Below are 18,880 nucleotides of genomic sequence, written 5' to 3'. Positions count from 1 at the left end.
CAGGTAGAAACTTAGTTGTCTATGAACATCTAATAAATGAAGGATATATTCTCCTTTGGTTTTGAAAATTAAGAAAAAACTCTTCTTTCACTGTTAAAGGTTACCGGTGAAAAGTGAAAAAAGCAAAATGTACCTCCAGTAAACCACCACAACAAAAATTCCAATACTAAGCAGCAGATAAAAAACGACAGTTTTATTGAGCTGTGGTTAAAACAAAATAAAATTATCTAAAAGTCCTTTCAAAGTCGATAAGCGCTTTTGGCATCTAGCCTTCTACAGATTGTAAAGTTTTTATGACTAATACTTGCATTTTTATAAAAAGATAGCCAATGAAAATCATGACATCAAAGAATAGTTAGCATCTTGACCATTCAAAAATATTATGAGAATTCATTGATTCACATTTTCCATTGGTTTTAACATATCCAATAATCTTATAAGAAAAGCTGCTTATAACCTATCACATAGGTTTAAGACAGTTCCGTGACTGAGAGTCTGGCGCCAAAATTATGTTAAACAGTCGTTTTACCCATTTCGTATATTGGCTATATAAGCCCAATGCGCCTCTCGGAACACCCATCCAATCTTTGAGGCTTTCAGTCATTCAATAACCACACAACAGATTTCCAACAACCTATCAACCACAATAAGCGACAACCACAAATGTAGTGAATGGGCATCACATAAACCATCATCCACATTAAGCAAAAAACACCATATGCACTTCACAAATATGATCGCATAATGGATCTTCCAAAATCAGAGGGTCTGTTTAATTGTGGCACAAAATCACACTCTGTTAACATTCAATGTCACATCGTCTCAGGTCAATGCTCAAACATAAACAAGAGCAAAAACAACAGGAGGGTGAAGCAAAAAAGGCACTTCTAAGAAAAGTTTTGTACAACTTTGAAGAAGCCAGCAATGAGAAATTTTCCCAGATATGACAATTTGAAGTGGCCGCCAGCTGCACTTTTACAGTGGAATAAGTTGCCCCACTCAAAGATATCCACAAGGAAGCCTAGAACCGCACGAATGGGAGCAGTAAAGGGATACAACTGCTTCTGTTGAGCCCATGTGGAGAATTTCTTCAATTTGCTCTTATAAACTTTCTTAGTGGATGGTTTGTGGGATAAAATCAAAATCTTTTGGACAGTGGAAGAAAGCCTGGAATGTCTAGCCATCATCGGAAAAGGAGAAACCATGCAGTTAGTTTCAGGCCTGGGAGATCCAGGCGAGTCTGCCCTGAAGGATGGGACAGCAGATCTGAAACTGGTTCCAATGTCCACAGAGAGCAGATGAGATGAGACTAAAGGAAGGTGAACCAGACTTGTTGAGGCCAGAAAGGTGCAAAGAGGATTACCTTGCTCTTCAACCTATGTGCTTTCTGAAGAAACCTGGGAATTAGAGGTGGAGGTGGGAATGCACAAAGTAGACCAGAGGGCCAGGCATGGAGAGAGCCACTCTGATCAGACGTGGTTGGAGCAGAGCGATCTGATAACGATGCTTTTTGTAGAGCAGCAAGAGAGATCTGAGGTAATCAAGGGAAATACGTCAATATGGGTAGGGGAGGAGCTCAAGCTTCGGAGTATAAGCTTTGGTAAGCAGCCAAGTCGGATGACAGGAATGGATCAGAGACCCAGAGGTTTAGGGACGAAAGAAAATATCAGATGAACAGTTAAGCTACTCTAGGTCACAAAGAAATACTCAATCTTGCAGACAGGGCACTTATGTGCATGGACTGCATGGGGTGCTCCTATATAAAAACAAAAGTACTTCATACACCCTATTACAAACTAATATTCTAATCACTAAGCTGACTGCAAGTCAAGAAATTTAGCATACCTAGCACACTGCCTGCTGTTCTTTTTATGTAGGCACATTCGTTCATCTACATACTTAAGTGAATAAACTGCTTGAAACTTCAACAAGATTGTCTTTATTCCTCCCACATGGAGCCTGTTATCTCTGGTCATTGTCTGCGTGAAAGCATGTTCTCCAAGTCTATGCGCATTATCTTATTCAAAGCATGCAAGTTGACTGGCTAATACAAACCATACAAAGTCTTTGTCCTTACCGTGTAAAACTGAACGGAAAAAAACAACGTTTAAAAACAAAAAGACCAAACAGCCACAGGACAGTAGATCCACTAGTTTATTGTGATCCAAGTCGCTTATAACACTTAAAAAGCTGTCAGTTGAAACAGTAAAATCCAAAAGTCCCAAAGTAGTAGTGAAACCAATTCTGTTTAGGCAAGAAAAAATACTGGTAAAGTAAAGCGCTTTTCGTTTAGGTATAACCCAAACTTCTTCAGACAAAAGGCATTCAAAAGCACGTACTACTTGTACGTATCCATTAGTCAATTAATCAATTAACCCTTCCCAAATCGTATTACATTAAGTTTAGAAAGAGCCCACTAAATCTTTTAATACTACAAATATTTCATAAGAGATTAAATAAAAGTTTAAATAAATAAAATTTCTTCAAAAAAGTTCTAACAAAGTTTTAAGGGTGGTGTTAACGTATGTTAGGATCCCTCTTAGTGGCCTGCATTCACTCTTAGCCAGGGTAACAAAACAAAAATGAAAATTAAAAATACAGTGTATCCATAAGAGGTCCACGTCACCGCCCTTTTCAAATAACTAACCATATTAGTCAGTACTGCTTTTCTAAATTTGGTCGCAACCTGTGTTGCACAAAAAACACACTTCAAGTAATGTCTGTACAAAAGTGTTTTGGGTGGACATCGGCTGGTCACCACCAGCCCCACTAGGCAGCCAACACTCCCGGTCAATTCCACCTGTGCAATTGGCAACACGTCACCTGGCACACCCACCAACAAACATGTCCAAACAGGACCCTTCCAAATAACAACTGTATTCACTGAAAACCATTTTATATAAAAAATTTTCTAAAACTAGAAAAACGTTCTGAATAAAAAGGTTTTTGTAAAATAAAATAATCCCTAAAAATACAAAGTGTTTTGGATGTCAAACGTTTAAAACCAGACCAACTAAGATACCTTATATTTACCACATGCAAACTTATATAAAAGTAGTATAAACAGTAAATTTCCACTGTTCTTATCCAACACAGTCGTGTTGGTATTCGTTAGAGAGTCCCTCAAAGCTAATATGCTAACAGTTCCTCCCTAAACAGAAACCAATGGATCTTCCATAACAAAATGTTAGTCAATCATCTTCACAGGGCATAAGTTGCTTAAGCGTCCATAAGGAGTTCTCAAAGCTCTCGCAACCTACATGTCCGCAGTCAGTCCCCTCATACAAGCCACAAAGCCAATCAAGTAGTTTAATACAGTCAAACCAATCCTAATAAAACTGGCTTGCATTCTCCACTAGGTGGTGACACACCCATCAACCAAAACAGAAGAAAATAAACTGAGGAACCTTAGTAGGTGAACCGGCTTTTGTTACTTACGACATCTACTAGTTTAGTTGCTTACTGGGTCCTTTATTTATGCATGCTTTTTATTAAAAACCCTCTATCACGTATAAATGAAGATCACCACTCATGTTGCAGTCCCCTTGTTTCACTTAGCATTACTAGTGACCTTGACCTTGATATATTAACGTCTTTGAGACTTGACAGCACTCTCTGACGTGGGCTTATACATTATAAGTGATTTACTATAAGTTATGCACTTATGGTCAACAAGCGGCTATTAATCAATGACCGCTTTGTAGTTGAGGACATTCACTATAGGTGTGTCCTTGACACTGGAGATTTATGGACACAAACATATAGCGACAACGTTTCATTCGGAGACTGTTGGTGTTTATCTTCTTCTGTTTTGGTTGACGGGCGTGTCACCACCTAGTGGAGAATGCAAGCCAGTTTTATTAGGATTGGTTTGACTGTATTACACTACTTGATGATTGGCTTTGTCTCTGTTTGTTAGTTTCTTCAGTCGGGCAGCATATGACATGTTTTTGAGCCCCTTTATCCTTTTGGTGAGGAACTTTTGGGGTCTTTCCAATTGCTGCAGGTGTCGGGTAAGATACATTCCGAATGGGGCATTGTATTCAATCATTGGTCGAATAAGTGAAGAGTACAGGGGAACAATGACCTCCCTTGATCTGGATGTGAATCCCTTCATGATCAGGTGGGCAATGTAGAAGGTTTTCCTAACCACTTTGGCAACATGAGTGTCGAAAGAGAGGTTACTGTCCACCTGGGTCCCTAGGTCCCTGATAACCTCTTCTGTGCTTAATGGATTGCCACCTATGTGATAATTAGGGGTTACCTTGTTTTTCCCAAAGGGTATGACTAAACACTTTTTGGCGTTCAGCTTCAGGCCATGGCTCTGGCACCAGTTATCCGTTTCTATGAGACCTCTTTGGAGGATATCTGTGTCTGATGGATTCTCGACTATGGCGCCCAGTTTGCAGTCATCTGTAAACTTTGTCAGCCACAATCCTCCTATGTTTGTCTGTACTTCAAAAAAAAAGATGCCGAACAAGAGGGGGCCCAGGACTGAGCCCTGTGGGACACGGCTTGTGACCGGCTTGGAGTCTGACATGGCACCAGCAACTCTGACCCTGTGGGTTCTGTCCTTGAGCCAGTTTGCAACCCATCTTGTGACATATGGGTTTACATTTAAGCTGGTGAGCTTTTCTATGATACCCGAGTGGGGTACTGTGTCGGAAGCTTTAGCAAGGTCAAGGTAGGCTGTGTGAACTGCCTTACCCTCATCAATGGCCTTGGTGACTGTCTCAAAAAAGTCGACCAAGTTCAAGAGGTATGATCTGCCCTTTACAAAGCCGAATTGGGTAGGATCCAATGTCTGTAGGTCCCCAATGTCTTTATTTATGAGTTCCATTATGATCCTCTCAATAGCTTTGCAGACCAGGCTTGTTAAGCTTATGGGGCAGTAATTACCAGGGTCCGTAGAGGCACCGCCTTTGTGGAGTGGGACCACAGTTGCTGTACGCCACTCTTTGGGTACGTACCCTGTGGTAAGGCTGAGGTTAAATAGCAGCATTATGTGCGGGTTTAGTTCCTCATGGAGTTCATGTAGCACACAGCCGGGGACACCATCCGGTCCCATTGATGTTGTGTTTTTAGCTTTAGAGAGAGCAGCTCTCACCTGGGCATCTGAGATGTTTGGGAGGCTACACTCTGCCGGTATAGATATTTCTCCTTTTTTGGGGGGGTTGGGGGGGGGGATTTGCACTGAACCTGTCTGCCAGTATGTTGGCAATTTCTGTGGCTTGAGTAATTTTTGTATAATTTCGGACTAATTCTGAGCATATCTGGGAGTTTCCACCCAGGTTTCTGACATAGCTAAAGAAGGCCTTGTGATTGTCTTTTGAGTCCTTGGCGATTTTTCACTCAAAGTTGGCATTGGATGATTTTATGAGTGATCGTAGTTTTTTTTTTACTAGTGTTGATTAGGGATGTCTTCCCTTTTAGGGATTTTGTTCTATCCTGTAGTAGCTTTCTCCTCTTGTTGTAAAGTTTCTTTATGGCTGGGGTCCACCAGACCGGGCGCTTGCCTTTGGTGGAAAGGGTCTTGGTTTTATTTGTGATTGCTTGATCCATGCAATCCTGAAGGTGCTCGTTGAAGGCTTTTGTAAGTGATTCAGTAGCGTGGGTTGTGGTTTCCACTAGCTCGGGGGCCTTGAAGGATACCACACCCATCTTAAGAAGTGTGAAGTTCGCTTTTGAGAAGTTCTTCACCGTGGTCTTTTTTGTTGGGGGTGGGGGGAGGGATGTGGATCTCCAGTGAGATTAGTTTATGGTCCGATCTCACCAATGAGGGATAAACTTCCGGTGTGGAGCATTTTGTCCCCATGTTTGTGATGATCATGTCTAGTATATTTTCCCCTCTTGTGGGAATGGTGACTAATTGTTCCATAGCATTAGAGTTTATGAACTCTAGGAACCTTTGGGCTAGGGTATTGGGGCTTGAGTAATGTTCCCAGTCTATGTTTGGGTAGTTGAAGTCACCCAGTATGATAGTGTTTGGAGAGACATTTATACTCTCCAGTGTCTTCAGGAAGGCTGTGTGGGATTCCTGAGTTTGAGAGGGTGATCTGTAACATGCTACAAACTGTAGGGCAGTTTTGCCTATGGTTAATTGCAACTGGATGGTCTCTGATGCTTCATGCGTTGCTACCAACCTGGAGGTGTGGGTATCCTTGATGAATATGGATACACCCCCTCCTTTTGTGGTACGGTCTGGGTTTTGGGGCCGGAACGCATGATATGAGGTAAAACCTGATAGTGCCGGTGTGCTCTCAAAAGCCTTGAACCAGGTTTCAGTCACCGCACAGACATCGATGTTCTCCATACTGAGGAGGGCTTCGAGGGCGTGCATCTTGAGATTTAGACTTCTGGCGTTGAGCAGCATTACCCTTAGTTTTTTTCCATTATTGTTTTCTAGGGCGGAAGGTTTAGAATTTGAGCCTCATCTAAAAAAGGCACTATGGGGGCAGCAAGAGCCTTTGCCAATATCCGGAAACCTAGGGGTGACAGGTGCAAGCCGTCCCTTGCGAAGCAGCGCGGCTTGTCAAGCATGTCATCCCAGGCAGACAGACATTGGATCCCCTTTGAATGACATTAAGCCAATTATTAAAACTGATCATTTTGTCTCTGTATTGTGGCATCATTCTTGGTGAGGGTAGGATACTGCTCAGGGTCAGGGTCATACCAGCCTGGGCTACATAATCTGTGAGCTCCTCTATGCCTCTTTTCATGTAGTCCAGGGAGGTACGTCTCAGGTCGTTCACACTGGCATGGACAATGACTGAGTCATACTTGTACTTGCTGTGGAGTGACCAGAGTGCTTGTGTTATGTGGCGGATTCTAGCGCCCAACAGGCAGCTTACTGTGACCCTCTCCTTGCTCAGTCTGGTGAGTGGGACGTCAGTGTGTCTGACTATGGAGTCACCTATGACAAGTGTGTCTGGCATTGTGTTTGGCCTTAAGGGCTGTGATTGATTTGCACATTGACTTTGTGATCTATGTGTTATTTGTGCTTTGTCATGAGATGGCAGTTGCTTGGGTGTCTGCTTTGGAGGCCTCTGCTGTTTAGGTAGATTTTTGATCAGTGCTTCCGAGTATGTCTTTGTGTGTTTACGTGTTTGATTTGTAGTTGTGATAGTTCTATGTGAGACTGGGTGTGTGGTGTGTGTGGTTACCTTTTCCTCCTGTCTGGTCTTGCCAGTCCTGAGTTGAGAGCTCAGCCTCCAGTTTGGCTATATAGTTGCATCTCTCGCATGTATTTGTGTTTTGTGGGAGGAGGAGAGGGTTGTCTGTGTACATGAGGCAATTGTAACATTGCCTCAATATTCCCATATTCACCAGCTGGACAGGAGAGGACGCTAGCAACTGACCCTTCGACATGCTAGAAGAAATGAAAAGTTTGAGGTGTAACTGAGTCAGAGAGGACTTATAGGGAAGTGGGTACTCAAAGGGGGTTTTAAGCTAGTGAAGTACTTTGTATAATATAGAAGTGCTTTACCTGACAAAAAATGCTTTAGGAACAAGTGCTGAGCTTTTCAGATAAAGGATAGACTGTTTAGATCACAAGTAGAGAAGTTCTAAGGGAAAAAATGAAGAGCAGACTTTGCGGAGCCAGAAATAGTTTAACCGGCGCTGCCCGATGGTGCTCTAGTGGCAACTCCGCGCTAAATCGCTGGAAAAAGCTAGGAATTGACCCAAAATGGCCAATAGACTACAAGTTTCTGGCTGGAACCACTCCCTTAAGGACAAATAGGTTGCTCAGTGCTCCCCACTCCCACTGGTGAGCAAAGAAACTTCCCTTCGACCAAATAAGGAATAGAATAGCACAGGAACCAAGACAAAGCCCAGGGATCAGCAAATTTTGATGACTGGACTAAACTAGTTTAGCAAGGCAGGAAAACAAGATTTTTTTTTTGTTTTTTTTTAGTTTTTTTTCACAGAGACAGGCAGAAACAACAATAAATGTTTTGAATTTCGATTAAATGCTATCAAAAAGCTAGCACACTTGAGTGTAGTAGCTTACAGTTAAAGTTTAAACAAAACAAACTTAGAAGCGCAACACAGTAATTATAGCTCAGAAAAACAGTAAAAATAGGTAAACGAGCTTTTAAACAGGCAAAAACAGTAGTCGAAAAGCACAGTCGAAAAAGCACAAAAAAAAACTAACATCACCATCATCCAAACCCACCAAATGGACTGCTACGGATTGTGTTCTTTTGATCAGATCTAACTGGTATTCTCTCCTCTGCAGAAATGGATAAATATTCCTCCGAACAGGCTAGATGCAGACCTCTTCACAAACACATCCATTAAACTTAAATTCACATCCATCAAACTTAAATTCTATCAGTACAGTTTCCATCAGTTTTCTCCAGTTTTCTCCAATTTTCTTCTGACATCTCACAAAAGTCAAACTTGCTCCTTTTCTATAACCCAAAAGTAAAGAACTTCATAATAGCCCAGCAACAGGAAGCTACACTGCAATAACCCCAAATTCTTGGGCACAGTAACTGCCAACAATCCCTTAATATAGCAATAACCCACGCCTGTGTGTGGGTAATGCGGGATTTACCCACGGTTGGCGTGGTTTGGTCCCGAGGGACCAAAGACAACCGTGGGTAAATCCCGCATTACCCACACCCAGAAGTGGATTATTGCTATTATACTATGACATTATTTAAGAAAAGAAATAATTACTTTTCTTAAATAATGGCATTGTATAATGCCTCTTTGCTGCCCTTCCGCAGCTGTCTGGTATCCGCGGCAGTTCTGATGTACTGCACATGCCTACGCAGTACATCAGAGCTGTGGGCAAAAGCAACGAAGAAAGCAAGATCTCTGTTGCTTTTTACTGTTTCGCTATGTTAAATGGGTTTAACATAGCGAGACAGCTTTAAAATAAGCAACGGAGATCTCCGTTGCTTTTTTTAAACCTGTGTCGCTATGTTAAACTCTTTTAACATAGCTAGACAGTGTTTTAAAAGAGACTTATACTAATGGAAAAAGTCCGGTCGACCGGACTTTTTTCCATTAGTATAAGTCGATTTACAACGTGCACGCTGGCCAATCAGCATGCACGTTTTGGAATATTAATGGGGTGTCATGTTATAATAGTTTATAACCTTTCTGTCCTCCCCTTAAACTTAGCAATCATTACTGCACCATGTTCTATTGGTCTGTCTGCAAAATAATGTTTTACCACCATTCCATTCAGTATACCACAGGAAACAGATTTTTAAATCATAACTACAGCCACCATTCAAGCACTCTTCACAATCAACTGGTCTCCTCTATCAAGCTCAGAACCCCATTACTACTATTTCTGTCCCAACAACCTCTTCCTTGATCAACCAATCACATATTCTCACCAAACTTCAGATGGAGTAAAGGAAGCAGGGAAGACTGGATCCCTCCTGTACTACTTCAGCTGCTGAAAAACAGACACACCACATGGAAACCAATATAAAAACCCAATTCCAAATCACTGTATGCCTCACTAAGAAACTAGACAAAAATGACTTGCGAGGCAAAATGTAATGTTTTATTAGGACAAGTAATGCCATCTCTTTTTCATATCCCAACATTTCTGGACAGCAATAAATTTAATCACTGGCAGCTAGAACACACTGCATTAAATCATAGAGATTCTTCCAGGCATTCCTCTAGATCAACAGCCTGATTCCTCTGTTCATCTAATATTGCTTGTAGCATTTACATTAATAATTGCAAAACTCGCTACATCCGCTGACAGTTAAAACTTCTACCTGGTATAAGTGAAGAGATACTAAATATTTTGTTTCATGTACTAATTATTTATATTGTCTTAATGTAAATATTTCTATAAAAATATCAACAGAACTGCTTAGCCCCACAAACATCAAAAGTTAAGATATGCAAAACAGCTACAAAGTCAGTGTGTAGCTGAAGTATGCTACACACAACTTTACAAAGATTAATATTTGCTTACAAAATACATTTAGGACTAAGAATCTAATGAACACCATCATCATAAAAATACCTATGTACTAAACAGTTTGCAATTTTTACTGCTTTGTTAATGTTTATGCTTCTAGAGATAACAGCTGTTTGAATAGCGAGGATACAATTTAATCTTGGCAAAAGACACAGCCACTGGAACTTACCAGTGCAACATGTATTCCAGAACTTAACTAAAGGGAATGAACTAAAGCAGATAACTTCCCATTTAGGGAACTGATGTGCCACGTTCACCTCTCCCAGTTGAAATGATTACATTCATTTTTACATGAAGCTTTCAAATCTGCTCAGCTGAGGTGTTGGTGTGTTTAAACTGTGCTTTTGGTTCATTCTTGTCTCAGTTATTATTCAAATCTGTTTTTTTGTCTGGAAAAATAATGTACTCCAAAGACATATTATAGTTAAAACTTGCACTCCCTGAAGGAAGAGATGCAAAGTATGCAATGAGACCATATACATTTTTTTGGGGTGAAACACATTGAATCTCTGTATGTTGACTACTAATCCACAATAAATTCCTGTATGAACAGTACCAGTAATCCACCCAATTATTAAGGTCTAGAATGTGGCCCCTAAGTAGCAGTTTAAGAATAAGACAAGTACATTCCCATTCAGCAACAATATCCCTGGTTGCATCTTAAATAGCATGAAGCCTGATTTAGCCACTCTCTTAACAATGTTGTTCAACCTCAGACTCCATGCAGATTTTGTATAGGATGAATGGAGAACAGCTACAGTCATTCCACTGCATAAAGGTAGACTTTCCATAGTCACAGGCAATTAGACACACAAGTCCGCCCAGCCACCTTAGAAAGAATTATTATGGAATAAATTAATAACGACATAGGGTACCTCTAAATACTGGACCAGTCTCAGTTTGGATTAGTCAAGAGCAGGTGATGCTTAACTCAACCTGGTGGGCTTTTTTGAAAATGGACAAAGGTAAAACAGTAAACACCACATACCTTGACCTGACCACAGCTTCTGACAAAATCCTCCAGACAGGCAAAAAAGAAAAGCTAAACAGACTGGAAATAAAACCCTGCGTCACCCAATGGATCGCCAAAATGGTCATAGATAGGAATGAAGAGATCAAAATTGGAGAAGCTATCTCTACATAGAGACCAAATGAGTCCCCAAGAGTTCAGTGCTGGAACTTCTCCTGTTTGACATCTACTTCTCTGAAGTAAAAGCCAATACTAAAGGGGCTAAGTTTGTAGACAACTGCAAACTGGAAGCAGTCAATGAATACCTCAATGACTTTACCATCATGTAGGAAGATTGGTCTCAAACAGCTGCCAAAATTAATAACTGAAACTAAATGGCAAAAAAGCATTACGATGTCCACTGGGAAGTCATCTATTCCAGGGAGCTACCACAATGACAATACATTTCTAAGACGTTAGGAATTTGAGAACTTGTGCAGACAGTGACCTAACTTTCAGTCAACATTTGCCCACTGTCATAAGAAAGTCCTATACTGTGCAGCTTATAAACAAAAAGATTGTTTGATCTAGGATGCCACTGTCCACCTTTCTATAACTCATTAGGCCAGTCACTGAGAATAAATGTCTCCTTTGGCATGTACCTATCCCAACATATATAACAACTTGTACACCCACAGAGATACATTATTAAAAACATACAAGGCTTAAACAATTTGCCCTACATGGCCAGACTCAAAGCCCTATCACTATACAAGATATCCTGTGGACTGCTAAGAAGTGGCCTGTGTCTGGCATACAAAGCAACCTCCGACCGAATACTGATGGACCCATTACATATCAGCAAGTCAAATGGCATTAGAAATACTTGATCTATGGATCTAAACTTCTGAAACATCAACAATGATTTGGATGGTAGGTACATCTTGCAAATGACATCACTGCACTGAAACAGAATCCACATCCATGTAAAATCAAAATAATACCTATTAATATTGAAGTGCAATTTGGATTTATGGATGGGTAATATAAAATTTACTCAGGACTAACCCATGTACTACTAATGGACAGAGGAAGTTCCTAAATGCATTATCCCATGCATTGATCCCCTCATTTTATCAATGATACAATCCCAGTTATTCTCTGTATTGGTAATATATCAACGATTAAACCAAGGAAAGGTACACACAGTTCCTGGCAACCCAATTAGACAAATCTTTCATCCATAGTCAAGTAAAAAAAGCTAGGCAACAGTAAAAATATGAACCATGTTTATTCCATCACAAAATGAATAGTGTTAAGCACTCTCATCCCTACAAGGCAGGACTTCTTCAGAACAAATGAATAAAGGACCAATCATGATTTATATTCCTTAATGTCATCAATTAAACCAATTAAAAAATTAATATTGAATGATTTTAAGTGATTAACTTAAAATTCCAAAATAAGTATCAAATACATTTAGGTGCATAAATAAATTAAGGCACCATATAGACAGCACTCCAATAATGTTAATGGATGTTAAAAAAAAAAAAAAAAAAAAATCAAACTATTAATCATGTACAATAATTTATATACAATGGTTTTAAACTAGGGATTAACTTGTTACAATTTAGCAGATCTCATTTTGAGGACAGGAATTATAGAAATGTGTTCATTTAAACCCCGCGGTACAGAAGTATCAAACTGAATCTGCCAAATTAATTCTCTGCATTCAATTCTATTCTCCCCTTTTCTTGGGTTTTATTGTCTCTGTTTCTTGGTTCCACAGCATAAATACCATTTTATTTGCATTCTAATATAGTGACCATGGGATGGGTGAGACCAATCTAAGAGAGTGGGACAGGTTAAATCAAGCACCAAAAGAGAAACGGACTAGACTTAAAATGGCCTGCAAGGACAACTAGCCTAGTATTAACCTATGAACCAATGTATATAGATCACTGCTGTAAAAGATGCGACATATGGACAGCCACACCTTGTCATAGTGCAACGGCTCAAGGGTAGAACTTCCAAGTTTGCTCAACTCGATATAGGCAATAGCAAAGACACATCTGTACAAGTAGTCATGCAACCTTCTGATCTCTGGTGATAGGGTCTCCAATTTTAGCTCCGTCATATGCAGAGAACAGTGGCAATCTCTTCCTTAACCATTCTGAATCAGAAGTGTTTTTTTTTTTTTTTAATGAATTATAGGGTCAGTTATCGCCAACATGGCCTCCTTTCATTTTGTTGAGCTTAGACTTGACAAGATGCCAACTGGCAGAGCTCAGCCCAGAAAAAATGAACTCCATGATCATGGCTTTCCATTACAAACCACCATTGGTGGTGGAGTTTCGAATGCTGTGCAGCCAAGATTCCATTCTTTTGGAAAAGTCTCCAGTTCTTGATGTTTGTGTGGACAACTTTAGGGATGTGGAGGCTCCATCTCCAAATGGCACGTATAAGGGGGGGAAGCTTCCTGGCTGCATTCAAAAGAAATACTTTTGTTCACTGGGATTTATTTTTTTGTGTGTGCTGTAACCTCATTGAGCCATAACTTAATGAGAAAGTGGAAGCTGCCAAAAACAGTCAATGATACCAGGAAGCCATGTCACTCCTATAGATTTGCTGATCTTAACAGTGGGCCAGCAAGTGTATGAATGACACTTTTATTCAGTGACTCAGTTTAATAACTGAAGGTGTGGTTGTGTTAGCAATTGACAGACATCCTAATAGAAACTGTAAACATGCATTTTGTGAAGCAGCAGCAAAGACATCTCACATCTCTGCATGTTCTATTATGTTTTCTTACTCCCAGTTAACAGATACTGAAGACAGTAGAGCCTCCAAATCAGATACATATCAGCATCTTCCCATTAGACTATTACAATCTAAAAGTAAATAACCAAGAAACATTAGTTAGAAGGTCATCAAAGGTAAGTTTCATGTAAGCTCTACACGCCTTCTAATGTCAATCTCTGTGCTAAGCAAATAACCCAAATTAAGGAGCACTTTATTTTTGGTGTGGAAGGTTAGACAAGTTTTGGCTAAGCCACTAACTCAGAGTACCATCTGGCCCACTTTGCTACCATGTTGCAAAAAGTAAGACAGGAAATGTAATTAACACCGAAATAAAGTAGACATTTAAGTATAAGATATTGCCTTGAAAATAAAGCAACAGTGAGGCATTTGGCATGTCAGCAGCTGAAACTCTCTCTATACCACCACTAGCCTCCACCACTTTTAACACTTAAACTTCCGTACTCCACCACCCAAGTAATTAACATGTTATGGAACACTGTAGCAACACCTTTATTTCCATTTTCACAAAGTGGATGGCTAAGCAATGCAAGGCAGCATTTTGGGGGCCCTCAGCAAATGTTACATTGGAGGTCCCCTAGGCACTTCTATTCTAAGTATCATCAAGTTACTGCCACAAGCCTAAGCAGCCTTTTAGTTCATGCTGCAAACCTTTAGCAGAAATATGCAGACTGACCTATAGCTACAATACTCACTTTACAACAGGGCTGTGTGCCACACTATGTTGGCCTACCTCACAAAGAGGCATTTAGTTGCAACAATAATACATCACAACAACTCTATGTACAGACTTATTTTATCCCTCCCCCCAAACACACACATCCTCCACGTCCTCCCGCATTTCCTCCCATATTGGGCTCCCCATACCATGCAAATTACTTATTCTTCCTTTACTCACATTTTTCCTTACACTCCACATTTTCAAGAAGCTATAACTTTCTATATACTCAAAAAGCCATAACTTTCTACATACTCTGAAGTGCATTTTAAAGTTTCGTTTTTCTTTATACATGGCCTTTTCATCCAATGAGGACTTGAGCTGAAATTATGATTAAGGAAAGAAAGTCAGCATTTGCTCACAATAAACTAATAAGCCAAATGTGGAGGAGACACAGGTCCTATCTGGAAACACTGCCTGCCTCCCGAACTTAACAAAAAAGTCAGTCACTACCTACACATCTCTCTGGCATTAGACTGAGATGAAAGCAGAGGTTCAAATTGCCACAGTCATGCATTTCAAGTGACTATTGGCGTACATACACATAGCCTACCTCCTCACCCCTAACCCCAACCCCCAAAAGTAGCCACCTGATGTGAGATTGTGAGGAAAGGGAAAGAATAATGGTTACAGTAACGAGTTCTAGTTAGTTAGTTAGTTGTGTTCTAGTTAGGTGCTTCTAGACACTACACTGCCCCTACACGAGCTACAGTAACTTTTACTTTTCTCACAGTCCCCAGAAACAATGACTACACTGCCCCCAGCCCAAACACAAATTATAATCTCCTGTGCACACCTCTAAGGTTTGACTGTGATGAAAATTAAAGTAGTAATAACCACATAGCAAATAGCAATACACTGTGCAGCACTGGTACTGCCACACCAAATGAGTGACTGCTGTTTAGCAGCTGTCAAAATAGCAGCAGGGTAAGCCAATTATTTACCTCATTGAGAAGTGATGCATACCTGTCATTGCCCCTGATTTTGTATCATAATTTTAGCTTTGTCCTTTGTAAAAGTTTGACGTGCTAATAAATCATTCAAGATCACAGTCAGTCAAATAAATCCAGTCAGAATTTTATGCTTCTTATTGACCAAAAATGCATGTTGATGCAAAAAGTGTTATTCCATTAACTGTGTAAACAATTTAGAGTAATATTTAAAAGGTGTTCCTAACTTTGAGCCTTTATTCTGCTATTATTGTTGACATTTTTCACAATTTTTCAGCAAAGAAAAGGAGAGTTATAGTATCTGGTGCTCTGTCAGTATATACAAGACTCCCTGAAAGAGAAAACCATCCCTGAATATCAGAAGCATCAGCCCTTCTTAATATCCAGAGTTTGCACTGAGATCAGTCACTCTGGGTTGCTGATCTTTCTAGTGCTCACCTTCACCATCAGCTTTATCTTAATAGGTTCATATCACAGCCCTGTTCAGGTTAGGATCACATCACAGCCCTGTTCAGGTTAAAGAGCATTATCCTGGGTGGAAACTCCCAGATATGCTCAGAATTAGTCCAAAATGATACAAAAATCACTGAACCCACAGACACTGCCAACATACTGGCAGACAGGTTCAATGCAAACTTCACCCCCCTCTCCCCCCCAAAAGGAGAGATAACTATCCCAGCAGAGTGTAGCCTCCCAGACATCTCAAATGCGCAGGTGAAAGCTGCTCTCTCTAAAGCTAAAAACACAGCATCAATGGGACCGGATGGTGTCCCCGGCTGTGTGCTACACGAACTCAATGAGAAACTAAACCCGCACATAAGGCAGCTGTTTAATCTTAGCCTTACCACAGGATATGTGCCCAAGGAGTGGCGTACGGCAACTGTGGTCCCACTCCACAAAGGCGGTGCCACTACGGACCCTGGTAATTACCGCCCCATAAGCTTAACAAGCCTGGTCTACAAAGCTATGGAGAGGATCATAATGGAACTCATAAACAAAGACATAGGGGACTTGCAGACATTGGACCCAACCCAGTTTGGCTTTGTCAAGTGCAGATCACGCCTTTTGAACTTGGTTGACTTCTTCGAAACAGTCACCAAGGCCATTGATGAGGGAAAGGCAGTCCATACAGCCTACCTTGACCTTGCAAAAGCTTTCGACACAATACCTCACTCGGGTATTATAGAGAAACTTACCAGCTTAAATGTAAACCCATATGTCACAAGATGGGTTGCAAACTAGCTAAAGGACAGAACCCACAGGGTTAGAGTCGCTGGCGCCATGTCAGACTCCAAGCCGGTCACAAGTGGTGTCCCACAGGGCTCAGTCCTTGGCCCCCTGTTGTTTGGCATCTACTTCTCAGAAGTACAGGCAAACATAGGAGGACTATGGCTGACAAAGTTTGCAGATGACTGCAAACTGGGCGCCATAGTGGAAAGTACATCGGACACAGATATCCTTCAGAAGGGTCTCACGGAAACTGAAAGCTGGTGCCACAGCCATGGTCTGAAGTTAAATGCCAAAAAATGTATAGTCATACCCTTCGGGAAAAACAAGGTAACCTCAAGCTACCATATAGGTGGCAATCCACTAAGCAGAGAAGAGGTTATCAGGGACCTGGGGACCCAGGTTGACAGTGGCCTTTCTTTTGACACTCACATTGCTAAAGTGGTTAGAAAGACCTTCTACATTGCCCACCTGATCATGAAGGGATTCACATCCAGATCAAGTGAGGTCATTGTTTCCCTGTACTCTTCACTTATCAGACCAATGATAGAGTACAATGCCCCATTCGGGATGTATCTCACCCGACACCTGCAGCAATTGGAAAGACCCCAAAAGTTCCTCACCAAAAGGATAAAGGGACTCCAAAATCTGTCATATGCTGCCAGACTGAAGAAACTCCAGCTCTATTCAGTTGCATACAGTCTGCTCAGAGGTGACCTGTGCCTGACATACAAGGCCATGTCCAACCCGGAATTAATGGACATGCTCCAACTCAAAAAATCCAAATCTACCAGATCCACTAGAGCAAGCGACTTAAACCTTAGCACGGATATAAATAAGACATGCTGGAGGGATAGATTTGTCACCCAGAGACTCCCTATGCTGTGGAATAAAATCCCGGTCCATGTGAGGCAGAGCACCTCGCTGGCTCTGTTCAAGAGAAATCTTGACCAGTGTATGGGAGATCGTAGGTTTACCCCGGGAATCATCTCTGTGTCACTGCTGGACAGAGGCACAACAAACTAATGGGCACAGTATTTTTTAACATAAGGGGTGGCGTAAGCCACAAAACTTTGGGCTAGGCTTATAAATGCCCTAGGGCAGATAGCCTAGTATAAACCTATGAACCTATGAACCTAATCAGAAAAATAATACATTTTTCTCCTCATTTTCTCCAACCAGCAGCTGCTTTTGTGGGCCCCCATACCATTGTCAAAGATGAAGAGACCCCCCCCCCCCCACACAGCCACGGGTATTGAAAGTACCTAAAAGCTGGCTATGCTGGTTTTAGTGGAGAGAATGTCCACCAACAGGGTTTAACGAAGACAGGGGCACTATGTCAGCGGTAAAATATTGAATGAAATTGTGAAGCTGGTTACTTGATAAAACACTGCTACTATAACCGGAAATATCTTTGTATTTTAAAGGAGATATAAATAGGTGTTTTTATTACCCACTTGTGTTTAAGTACAGAAGACTGCTGTACTAGCGTTTGTTGGTTTGACAGACATGTTACAAAATATCAAGTTAAGACAACTTGCTGTGGTTTAGGGCCCCCAGCGATCGCAGGGTTCCCTGGTGCCTAAAGCTGGCTATGAGCAATGACAATAGTTTCAGAAGGTGCAGCACACTGATGCATTGCACTGACCACATTCATCAAACTGCTAGCGGGCTTGTGAAACTACAAAACGGTTTTGTACAGCTACTGTCCATGCAAAGTGTCACAAAAAGAGAAACAAAGGATGACTCACCCCAAAAAGAGTGGAGTTTCGTCATATCCATGGATAGTTACACTTGTCACTATAAACAGTACAACAGGTCTCCCCTTACAAATGCCAAAGAACAAGTGGTCTCCATCCAGCAAAAACAAAACATGAATATATGGAAAAGTTTGAGGGTATAGACTGCAAAATGAATAATCAGTTTTGAATGTGCAGCAATCCATTTTTTTTAATCTTCTGTAAAAGGATCACTGCATCAACATCCAAAATTTTAAATCAACAGAGAATGGGAATAGCAGTCAAAAGATTTACAGATTATATCTTATACTGGCATTGCAGCAAAAAGACTGACAAATGTAGTGTGGGAGAGAAACATTGCTGGGATTACAAGAGCCCCATTTCTTACCTTTACAATTCGCTTAAAGGGTTTATGTCTTTGAGTGTCTCTTATCTTCCTTTTAGGATGATCCAGGAGTAACACCTGTAAGACAATATAAAGTTTTTATCACTCAGACCAATACATGTACTGACGCA

General features: G+C 40.8%; 1 protein-coding gene across 3 annotated transcripts in view; it reads right to left on the bottom strand.

Annotated features, from left to right (window-relative positions):
- REXO4 (REX4 homolog, 3'-5' exonuclease) overlaps positions 1-18,880 on the bottom strand; it is a 247,492-nt gene that overhangs the window by 55,789 nt on the left and 172,823 nt on the right. For all 3 annotated transcript variants that reach the window (XM_044058230.1, XM_044058229.1, XM_044058232.1), the window contains one exon: positions 18,753-18,827. In XM_044058230.1, coding sequence (XP_043914165.1) covers positions 18,753-18,827 — 75 coding nt within the window. The remainder of the gene's footprint in view (positions 1-18,752; positions 18,828-18,880) is intronic.

This window comes from Protopterus annectens, chromosome 16.part0, assembly GCF_019279795.1.
Source record: "Protopterus annectens isolate FY-2018-M chromosome 16.part0, PAN1.0, whole genome shotgun sequence".
NCBI lineage: Eukaryota > Metazoa > Chordata > Ceratodontiformes > Protopteridae > Protopterus > Protopterus annectens.
The sequence above is the reverse complement of the archived record's forward strand: the minus strand, read 5'-3'. Positions and strand labels throughout refer to the sequence as shown.